At 42.8% G+C, this 12,020-nt stretch overlaps 1 protein-coding gene across 3 annotated transcripts in view; it reads right to left on the bottom strand.

The window, feature by feature from the left end:
- LAMB3 (laminin subunit beta 3) overlaps positions 1-12,020 on the bottom strand; it is a 95,277-nt gene that overhangs the window by 37,596 nt on the left and 45,661 nt on the right. For all 3 annotated transcript variants that reach the window (XM_073666856.1, XM_073666855.1, XM_073666857.1), the window contains 8 exons: positions 11,210-11,324; positions 10,151-10,224; positions 9,585-9,767; positions 7,073-7,136; positions 6,448-6,641; positions 3,978-4,098; positions 2,123-2,311; positions 1,616-1,771 (listed from right to left, as the gene is read on the bottom strand). In XM_073666856.1, the coding sequence (XP_073522957.1) occupies positions 1,616-1,771; positions 2,123-2,311; positions 3,978-4,098; positions 6,448-6,641; positions 7,073-7,136; positions 9,585-9,767; positions 10,151-10,224; positions 11,210-11,324 (1,096 nt within the window). The remainder of the gene's footprint in view (positions 1-1,615; positions 1,772-2,122; positions 2,312-3,977; positions 4,099-6,447; positions 6,642-7,072; positions 7,137-9,584; positions 9,768-10,150; positions 10,225-11,209; positions 11,325-12,020) is intronic.

The following is a 12,020-nucleotide window of genomic DNA, read 5'->3' as shown; positions in this document are numbered from 1 at the left end:
TGGCTGGACAATGATTTGGCCGATCGGTCAACCTGTAGCAATCTCTCCTGACTCCTCCATACACAAGAATGCTTACTCTGCCGTGCTCCTGTGTTCTCTATGGGAGAGCCCCTGCCAGACTCGGCTGATGTTGATCCAATGTGTATGATGATCTTAATAATGTATCTGCCTTCATTCCCTTTATCCAATAAATTGGTGATTGAGAGGGAGTTGTGTGTAAGTGAGACATAACATTGGTCAATATATAGTGGAAAAATGATGACAGGCATATTTATTTATTTTGCAGATATATCACAATCATATTCCACAGCGCTTTACAGACATCACCACTGTCCCCATTGGGCATCACAATCTAAATTCCCCATCAATATGTCTTTGGAGTGTGGGAGGAAACCAGAGAACCCAGAGGAAATCCACACAAACACGGGGAGAACATACAAACTCCTTGCAGATGTTGTCCTTGGTGGGATTTAAACCCAGTGCTGCTATAGAGGGTGTCCCAAACCTGTGGCTTGGGAGCTATATGTAGCTCATGGCCCCATTATACGTGGCTCGCCAGCTTGGTGCATTAGCGCTAGGTCTAACAGTTATGAAGAGAAGGTCTCCAGATGGTGGCTTTTGTGAGTTGCACACAAGAGCAGATCTGAACGTGCATGTACTGGCGGGGCAAAAGGTGATTATAGTAATAGTTTAGTGAGCAAAAATACCTAAAGGGGGTAAAGTGGGAACCCCTGGATGTAAGTATACTGCCTATAAGGGACGAAGGCACAAGGTCTCAGTACTTTCTGAAGGGAAGCTTTGGCTGTCATTATACCATCTCTGTGTCATTACTATGGAGAGGGGGATGTGGCTCTCGAGGGAAGAAATGATGGGGACCACTGGTCTATACAATAGGTGAGAGTTAATTGATTGAGATAAAATATATTGACTTCAGAAAAGGTTTTGTACAAGTATGTTGTGTATGGCCGTATGATCACTACATACAAAATCCAGGTATGGGGCCTCTACCGTATGCCTGCAATTTCATACTTGAGCAGACAGAGAATTTCCTGTCAGACTCCCTATGAATCTGGTAGAAAATGATCACGCCATGCTCCATCAGATGCTACATGTTCAGAGGTTCCCCTCCAGAGGCCTAGAGAGGTCCGTGTACAGCCCGAGGCTAGATACGAGAGCCGCGGGAGAGTTGTGGGAAGCGGCTTCTGTAGAGAGCGATGTCATGAAGGCAAAAGTAAGGCAGCGCTGCCCGCCTGTAGAGATAACATTAACGACTGAAAACTATGGTGACATTTTAGATATGTTCCTAAATGTTCTAAAGTGCTCTTCTGCAGATTATCCGCCCTGGCACAATGCCGCATGTTCATCACGCCTCAAAGATGATGTCATGCCAGGCCAGCTAATCGCAAGTGGATCTAGTGGTGCAGTCAGGTCAGAGGCGCTTCTCAGGGCTCCCGTCCATTGGTCACAGATTACGGACGTGGCTGATGGACCGGGTTCTGCGACTCAATTCACACCAACTCTGGTTCTGAACAACAGAACAATATAAAGCTAACGCGGAGATACCACGGTGAGGGGTTTATCATCTATGCCTTGAGCGATCAGTCGTTCTACTTACGCGTACATCCTTGTGGGTTGGCAGCGCTCAGTTGGTAGTACCCTGGCTTGCATTGATCACATCGCTCCCCACCAACATTTTCTTTACAGATGCATCTTCCATTCATAGGATCACAGCTACCGCCTTCAACACTGCCCTCCGGATCACAATCACATGCTAAAAATTAAATTCACGTTTAAAACAAAGATGAAAAACCGAAGTTTTGCCTAAATTATCCTGTAGGATATGAAACAATGTAAGCACCAAACTATTTAGTCTCTTAAATTATGGATAAAGTAACGTGTGACTACGAAATATGGCAGATTGCAAACATGATGGCAACCAGCAGGTGGCGCCAAATGAAAGCAGGTTTATATAATAATGGACCATCCGAGGTCCGAGTAGAAGTCCGGCACATTTATTGTCCAGAGGAATTACCCATTATTTTCACCCAAATCTCATGTATGTTCTGCACTAGGCAGGTCGCCCTGATCAAATTCAGCAAAGGTGTATAGATAAGGGACTCACAGATGCAGGCGTCCCTGTGGCTCATATCCTTATTTGGATTCCTATAATAGTCAGCTCTGCACCTCTCGCAGTTCCTCCCGGCAGTGCCATCAGCACAATCCTCACACACGCCTCCACTCACTCTGCCGCTGGCTTCATACACTGCAGCATCAAAGTGGCATTTGTCGGAGTGGTTGTTGCAGTTACAGCCTGCAATTGGGCAAGAAAAAGTCATTATTAATAAAGGAAAATTGCCTGGCAGAGTAAATGGCTGCTCCACATTACAAAGAACCATCTAATTCCAGCTGCTGACAGTACGACACCCTCACATACCTATATCACACTGCAGTTTTCAAAGCATACCACTAGGTGGCTGTAGCAGACTGTGTACAACATGTCATTCACTTGCCTGTATACATTGAGACAAGGTGACTATTTACAGGGAATGTATCACCTTCATTTATTACTAATTAGAATACTCTCCCCATTCATATTGGTTAATCAATTACTTGTTATTATTTTCTGTTTGTAGATTTTTCTGCATTCTGTCTTTTGTACATTAACATAAGAGCGGCCATCTTTCTGTATATAACCCCTTCTCATGTACCACACCATGAAATAAATGGTGCTATATAAATAAGTAATAATAATAATCTTCCCTGATCTGCTGTCGCCATCATTCAGATATTATACTTTACAGCAGTCGCAATAACCATAGGATTATGCAGTTTGGAGACGTCTCATTGATTTCTATGGGAGCGTTTTCTTGCAATGCTCTGAGCAGTGATCATCACCTCTTGAGTATTATCCCATGTTATCTATATGTTATTTTTCATTATTTTTCATTGTAATCCTGCCCGTGATGACAATCTGATGACCAGGGGTGTACATATAAATAAGGGGGCCCCATAGCAGAAGTCCTAATTGGTGTTGCATTGGTGTCTTTTTCACGCCCATAAGCACTTAACTGAGGTTATTTTCATCCACAGCTGAATGCGTCTGTGAAACCCAGTGCCTGCGTAGATCAGCACTTTTCTTGCTTCTGTGCACCAAGGTGCCCAGCCAAAGGCACTAGCTTCAGGGTTGCACTATGCATGTGCCACCCAGATATGTAGGAAGAACAAGCAGGAGGCTCGACACATCTAGGTATACAGCATGGCCGGGTGGCACTAGATTTCGTGATCGGCGCCTGACATCACAGATACATTGAGCTATCACTTATATGGAAGGAAGTGCTAAGGCTGGAAATAACCTCCGGAGGCAGGTTTTCGTTAAGTGCTCTGGCTGTGATGAAGCACTTAAAATGTCATTTGCATATTGTGAAAATCATGGACCAACGTAGTGCCAAAGTTTTTATCCTTCCCTGACCTACATGCCCATATAAAACAGGGTGGATCTTGCTGCCAGATTCCCTGTAGAGGTCGATGAGCACTTGTAGGGTGCTGATAAGAAGTGTAAGAATAGAGCTATATACTCCAGCAGTTGTCAGCCGAGGCTCCGAATGTTCCTTACAGCTATGTGAACAATTCCGCTATTTTTACCCCTATAAAACAATTTAGAGCAAACACTGAGCACGAAGTATTAACAAAACCAGGAATGCCAAGATAATATGAATGGCATACTCCATGCTATAGTGCATACATAGCAACAGAAAGGAAAGATCGGAGATGATTGACCAATGTCACCAATCAGTGCAGGAAGATTTACAGGATCCACATCTGAAGAATGACAATCATTCAATCATTACAATAATTGGTGGAAACGAGCAAAAGAAAAACTGCAGTAAAAGTATGGATGTGAGATGAAAAATAAGCTATGTGATGGCTGTAGGTTATCGCCATCGGGGTGACCTCTCACCGGTGTCATGGACACTTACGTTCGCACACATTTGGGTTGTTTTCCTCGGCTGGCCTCCAGGGCAGGTCATTGTAGAGGTCAGCACAGCGCTCACAGTTTACTCCGGCCGTGTAATGTTGGCACGCACATGTACCATGTACCTACAGGAATGACAAATAATTGAATAAATCATGACTTATGGTACGTTACTAGGAGAGTTATTAGTGGTCCGGTCCTCTGGTACACCTAATAGCAAACCATAGACATTGTGCATTCCTAATAATTGTAAAAACAACTATTATATCTGAATCCACAATATGGCACCCGTAAGCTGATAGGGGCCCATTGTGTGCCTCCAATATTTGACTTGTGTATATAGTAACAGAATTAGAGATAGTAAGTAATCCCCTATCCAGCATATGGGAGAAAACGTGCTGATCGCTGATGGTGACTGGGACAGTGTTTCCAAGGACAAGGCTCTAGAACTGGTTTTTCCAGACTCTGCCGAGTCCTGTCTTGAATGGTGCGGGGAGCGTAGGTTACATTCTGCTCCCTTTATAGTCTATTTGAGGGGTAAACCACTCCAGTATGTCCAGCAGTCTGATTGACAATGCACGGAGCGGAGGCTGAGTCCTTTCATCGAGTTCCAGAACCTCATTCTCAGAGTCGGACCCCCAGCGATCGTCCTATTTTATCCTTTGGATAAGGGATAACTTACTATAATGGAAATAACTCTTAAGTATTAACACAATCTTTGAACACAAGGTAGCCTTTTACACTGCATGTCCTGGTATAAAAGGCATAATGGTAGATTATATTGCTTCACAGAGGAACCATAAAGCAGTGTACAGCTAATATGGGCCCTAGAGACTCTGTGTACAGCGGTATAGTGTCTGCGCAGGCAGCTTTGGGTTTGTAGTAGCTGTTTTGGCTGCTCATCTGTTTTATGTTCAGGACAGAGGGTGGTCATTGTCTTCTATGGAAACCAGCAGTTGTGTATTGAACCTCTGGAGTCCCTTCTTTTATCACAGAGGAGAACCAATAAATGACTTGATACCTAGTCACTTCAATAGGAGCTGAGCTGCAGTACCTGAGAGTGGCCACTACACAGTGTATGGCGCTGTTGTGTTGGGCTCCATTCAATGTTTACATCAAGCCCCCGCCGGAGCTGTTAACACCTGATCAGTAGCGGTGCCTGATGTCCCAAGGATAAATAATCTTTATCAAAAGTCTGAAAATTCCCTATATTTCACCATGACAACCCATATGTACAGTGGTGTTACTAAAGTTTTATGTGCCCCAGATAAAATTTTGAAGTAGCCCCCCCCCCCCCCCCCCCCCCCCCCCCTAGCCAGGTGCAGTATGTAACACGGGCACTTTAGATGCAGCGACACAGAAACACAGAGAAGCCAATATGGGGTTAATAAACAGGGGAAGTTTATAATAACAGGGTAAATCTCCACGCAGGGAGTATCAGGGGAAAATATGGGGGAAAGACAAGGGAAAAGCAGGTAAAAGTCTATCACTGACAGTTCACAGTTTAACTGGATGTAGCAGAGTCGAATCGGTTATAATCAACAGTTTTTTTCACTTAGCTGACTCTCGCTCCTCACAAGGCACATGCACGCTGAGGCCGGTGTTGATTTTTCAGGCATCACTGCCCAAACAATGCTCTGTCTTCTGGCGGCAGCGGGGGGTCTCCGGTTTTACCCGCTGAGCCCCTAGTCCATAACACGGCACCTCACGTGCCCGGCTCCACCGACCCTGCGTCTCTTCTCTAGTCGGCTTGACTCCTCCAGTCCACTGCACTCGGCTCTTGCTCCCAGTCTTGGAGCCAGGAGCCTGGACCCTCTCACACGGCTCTGCTGAGCCGGATCCAGCTCCGCTTTCCCGCGCAAAACGTACTTGTCTCTTCCTCCCTCTAGTCACACCAGGATTCCCTCTGTCACCTGACCTCCCAGCTCTCTCTCTCAACATGACTTCGCTGTCACATGACTCCTCTGCTTGCAGTCTGTCTTCCCCCTGCAACAAGAGGTACGGCCCCGGCAGTTCCAGATCCCTTGCTCTGAAAGCACTTACACCCCGGTCTTCCCCCTTACACAGTACACCCCATATTAAGTCACCCTTCACACTTTTCTTGCACGCTACTTAAAGGCGTTGTACCGGCTTGTGATGAAAGTCTGAAGTGTGACTGTAGACTGCGGAGCTCCAAGGTCGATCACAGTCGTATACCCTAAGTCCACATTCTTTACATCAATGTACATGTACAAACATACGATTTTTACATAAAAAAAATTATACCGATTACAAAAAAGATACATAGAGCAGAAATATTGTGTGCTTTTCAAGAATCTTTAACCATACAAAGAGATGTATTATACTGTTCTATAATCCAGTCATCCAGAATACCAGATAATTTAGCACGTCTGGACCCATTAATGTTTGATGGAGGTCATTTTACTGTATGTATTGCAATAATTACATATACATTCTATAAACATGATATTCACCTGGATGTCACCGAATGGATCTCTTTCTAGCTCATTGTCCGATACGCAGCGGTCAGCGTGGCCATAACAAAAGCAACTGCCGTGCACCCGCATCTCATTGACTGCATAGAAAGCGCTGGGCTCGCGATATCTCTGCGGTGGCAAGTGTGTCAACTGAGTGAAATTGAGTCTCAGGTTGGTGAACTGTCCAAGTTCTGCAAAAATAGACAGGACCAAATAATCATTGTTCATATAAATTGCAGGCAGAGTAAAATACTCCTGGTTCATGGGTCAATCAATGTGCTTGTAGTGTCACCATGTGTGATGGCATCATGACCATAAAGAACAGATTCATTTCTATATTGGGATATTTTACAATTACTTAGATATGTCATCATACTGTTACATGGCGGCCACTGTTCACTTATTTGGCACGAGTGTCTGCAAGTTTTCCAAACACTGGGGAATGGTAAAAACTGTATCCTCCCATTGCTCCACCACTGAACTCTATTCTAAATTGCAACCTATAATCTGATTTGATCATACAACCACAGTCATTTACCAGCAATGATTAGGATCAGTGAAAACATGTAGTAGTATAATATGATATAATATTATGTAATAGAAACATAGCATGTAGCCTTACCATGGATTTGCTGACTTTTAGAGACAGGAGCAGAGAAAGCCATTGCCATAGGGCTAAATTGTATCTGTAAAGTAAATGAGAAACATCAACTGATAGTAAGGCTTTAATAAATAATGTTACAATAGGTTTCTTTAAAGGGAGCAGATTTTTCCTACCTCATCTGAGAGTATCATGATGTTGGAAAAGAGACCCTGACTCCAGCGATGTATCACTTAGTTTATTGGGTGCAGCGGTTGTGACACAATCAAAGTTTTTAGATGTAGGATGCAACAGAGCTGAGAAAGCTAACTTCGCCCACACCAGGCTCTTAGTGTACATAGCTATAGACAGTGAGCTGCTTATCACAGGAGGGGGTGTGGCCAGCTAGTCAGGGCATTCATAATCACCAGATGATAAAACCTTCATTGCCATTAAATAACAGCACACAGCCTGATAACTGACACATCCCTGAAATCTATGTTTCAGCCTCTATCTCCTGCTGTCTTCAGATTACATAGCAAAAACCTGCTGATAGATTCTCTTTAACCACCTTGCTGTGGGACTCATGTATGAAACCGGACGTAAAAAAAAAAGTATTAAAATTGCACAAGGCACACAGTGTGTTATGACATAACAAAATGGACCCAAAACAGCCCTCAAGAGCACTCCTTAAAAAGGATCTGTCACTAGGTAAAAAGTGACCAGTTTTGATCTTATTTTAAGCTCGCTGCTCCCCTGAGTATTTCTTGTTTGTGTTTTTCTTAAATCCGCCTTACAGTTCTAAAGATACAGGACTTTTTATTTAGCACTTATTTTGAAGGTCTTTACTAAGGGGGTGTGGCTCACAGGATTATATGGGGGCGTGTCACTGCATAATTATCCTATAAGCCACGCCCCCTTAGTAAAGGCCATGAAAATGAGCACTTAATTAAAAGGCCCATACAGAATGTTTATATGAAAAGAATGGAATACTCAGGAAATCAAATTAAAGCAAACACTGGCCTGTTTAAGATTTATGTGCAGGACATGAAAGGGATAAGAGGACCTTTTATTAAAAGGTATGGTGCTTTCTAAAAGGCTTATGACCTTTTATGCCTATTGCTCTCAGTCTTTTCCTAGTGCTACCCATAGCTGGAGCAGTAGTGAACATGTACTGCTTCATTCATACAGGGGGCACCCTATTTCCAGGATGAGTGGGGTTCTGAGCACCCATACTGCTAGTGATCACACATACAGTGATGATAGTGCATACAGCTGCAGCCCCTATGCAAATTAGATTTATTAGTAAAATGTACAAATGTTCAGCTGTTTGCAATAAACCACTCAAACAAGAACAATTTAAGCAGCTCAACACAACTAAGTGATTTCTCCAAAATCATCACAAAATGCAACTTTTACCGACTACTGCAGTCTCAGAATTATTCAACCCCTTCTCAGCAAGCGTCTTTAGCACTTAGTAGAGGACCCTCTGGCTGTTATGACCTGCTGCAAATGTGGACCAGACATCAACTGTTGCCAGCGTTCCTGAAAAATCGTAGTTGATTCCTCAAGGTCATTAGTCTCCAGTTCACTAATACGCTTTGATTTGCGTGCTGTAACCACCTTCTTCAAATACCACCAAAGATTGGTGGGGTTCAAGTCAGGTGACTGACATCCACTCCTTAATCTGGCCGTCAGGGATTACCAATGTTGCTGCTGGACAAGGGTCTGGCAAATCTATTTCCTAAATTCTAGTATTTCTATTTAGGCTCTGATTCATCAAAGCAATAACATCAGAATTCTACCATCAAATGGTTTGAAAGGTCGCAAAATTTTTGCCCAGAGTTGAGTCAAAATTTTGTAACTTGGTATTTTCACACAAGTTTTGCCCAGTCGTGCCTAAAATGAGCTGGGGTGAAACAAGGGTGGAATGGGGACATGACAACTCAAATCATCTAATTCGCCAGAAATCTTACTCCAGTCTGTGAGTGAAGTAAGATTTGTGGCGAGGCGCATGGTAGGCAAATGACAATTTTCAACCTCTCAATCAGGAGAGTGTCACTTCAACACACATCCTGAACAACGCCGGTCTTTCTGAATCAGGGTCATACAGTAGTTCCCAATTTTGATTTCTTCTGATATTTCTTCTAAGTTCTGCTCCATATCCAGCCATTTACAATGGAGGTAATACTTCATGTGCTTCGCAGAATTTAGACCAGGAAACATAAATGTGACCTATACCTTTGAAGAACAGTGATTTATTTAGCTTTTTCCCATATTTAGGCAGCTAAAGTTGCATTTCCAAGCTACTTCTACCATACACTTTTATTGATCTCCACTGGATACTCTTCATCGCAATATTGAAGATGATGTGGTGACATTAATCATCTCCCACTATAGATAATATTCACCAGTGTATATTCTATTTTTGCAGAATTCCATAGGAATCTCTCACTTCACAAACTATAGAATAAGCACCAATATAATTGTACAAATCTTTTATCATGATACTGCCATGTTCATCACAAGAAAACAGATGCTGCCTTCAGTTTACCTTGCCCCCATGTCTCGGGTTCCCCTGGAGTTCTTGACACCGTACTTCCTCAAGGTTTTGGGGTCGACCTTGTCTTATGTGAGGGAATAAGGCAGCGCAGTTAAAGGCCAAATACTGATACACCTGCCAAGTCTTCCCAGAGTCAGAAGAACGCTCGATCAGCATGCCAGCTGGCCGGGGGCTCTGTAAGGATCAAATGAAAGGAGGGCAGGAGGTTAAAGAGAACGACAAGCACCGAGAGAGAATTAATAGGGGAATACTGCACAACTCATGGCAGCCGTGCTGGCATTTCCTTGGACCAGGACCATATTTCAAGCGCTGTTCGTTTTCTACTTGTTCCTATGTGCCACAGAAAACGGCAACGATTGTACGATATTAATTTTACAATAAATTTGAGTTTCTAATTGGTCGAGCGTCATTAACCCCTTTAGGAAGCACAGGGCATTTATTTTCACATGTACTAAACATATATACTGTTAAATAAAGGTAGCAATCTAGAGGAGATAGTCATCATGCCGGACTCTGACTGTCAAAACATTTCTTCCGCGTCTACCAGTGGGACTTACCCTAAAATCCAAAGTGACATCCGTGAGCTGAAACTTCCTGTTCAAGTCAAATTGCAGAGAAACGGCATCAACTCCTGTGTAGAGAATAAGGCAAATCACACCTATGAGAGACAGGCGAGCTCTGCGGATTACCAGTTTATAGACTTTTTTACGCTGTTTTAACTGTTTAGCCAGCAAAGAGTTTTCATCCTAATGAAATAGTGATCCAAGTGAAAATCACTCTATGCCTTAGATCATGGGGAAGGTTTACAACCCAAAAAACCCTCCTGTTCTATATCCATATGACCCATTACAGCAAATGGATAGTGGTTGTCTTCATAAAGAACCCATGTTAAGAGAATCTGTCACCAGGCTTTTGATAACCCCTCTGAGAGCAGTATAATATAGGGACAGAGACACTGATTCCAGAGATGTATCACTTACTAGGCTGCTTGTTGTAGTATTTATAAAATTACAGTAGTATCCACTGCAGATCTACCAGTTCTCTTGGCTCTATATTACTCGACCACATCCCTGATTGGCAGCTTTCTGTGTACACTGTGCATAGGCGGAAAGCTACTAATCAGTAGTGAGCTAATGAATTTTTCATTGAACTGCATGGAGACTGGCCCTGATTATGAACAGGCATCACCAGACCTCCATCTACCCAATGGCTGAGGATTCCAGAGGTTGGACCTGAATTTTTCATCTGTGGATAAGCCATTGATGCATAGGATAGAACAGTATTACCCTGAAATCCAAGTATGTGCATTACTAATAAGGTCTGTATGAATAAGTACATTTACTCACATCTGGTGAACTGGTGTCTCAAGATCTATATGCTTACCTCCTAAAATATTCTGTGGTGTAGTAAACATTCTGATGTTGTAAGACATCAAAAAAGAGGATTTCATTTTATTTACATATTTTTATAAGAAAAAAAATAATAATAAAAAATGCTTAATTGAGAAATAGTTGATCCATTGTTGGAGTCAACATTAGGGATTTATTTGGACTGACTGATCGTCGACCATAGAACTGATATTTTGTACACTATACTAGTGTGTCTTTAGAACATACCATTTTCAGATTGCCACCACCGAAGATGACCAATTGGTGAGACCACATTAATGATCCGATGGCTCACTGCTGTGAAGGGCTCTCGAGAATCACAGCGACAACACTGCAACTGGCCCTAGAAGAAGAAGCTTACCGTTATTTTGAAACTTTGTACAGAGCAGCCATAGATATTTCCAGTTTTATACCCTAAAATAGACATTATTATTGGCAATCACATAGCACTGCTGATCAATCCTGCCTCCAACGATCCTTAAAGGGAATCTGTCTGCAGGGTTTTGCTACCCTATCTGAGAGCATCATGATGTAGCGACAGACACACAGATTCAGAGATGTGTCACTTACTGGGCTGCTTGTTGCAGCTTTAATAAAAAAAATCAATGGTAAATCTACAGCAGATCTACCAATTCTTTGAATGCTGAGCTCTGTATAACCCCCACTCCACTTATTGGCAGCTTTCTGTGTAAACTGTGCATAGGCAGCAAATCAGTGGTGGGGAAGTGATTATACAGAGCTCATGAATATGGAGGACTATATGGCAGCAGGTTTACTAGTCCTATAGTGATAATCTCCTGCTGATAACACTAGGATTTTATCAGAACTAGAGCAAGCAGCCCAGCAAGTGACACATCACTGGAATCAGGCTCTCTGTTCGTACATTATGCTGCTCTCAGATTAGATGGGAAAAACCTGATGACAGATTCCTTTTAAGAAAAGTTAAAGTGCTAGTCCACTGTCTGGTCAAAATATCAAAATATTAATATGCCATAAACAATTATGTTTCATGGGAGGAATTTCTAAATCCTCTCATTTC

The sequence above is a fragment of the Phyllobates terribilis genome, unplaced genomic scaffold (genome assembly GCF_046119375.1).
Source record: "Phyllobates terribilis strain yellow unplaced genomic scaffold, ASM4611937v1 Scaffold_2__4_contigs__length_985480577, whole genome shotgun sequence".
NCBI lineage: Eukaryota > Metazoa > Chordata > Amphibia > Anura > Dendrobatidae > Phyllobates > Phyllobates terribilis.
Note: the sequence above shows the minus strand (reverse complement) of the source record. Positions and strands in the feature narration are given on the sequence as shown.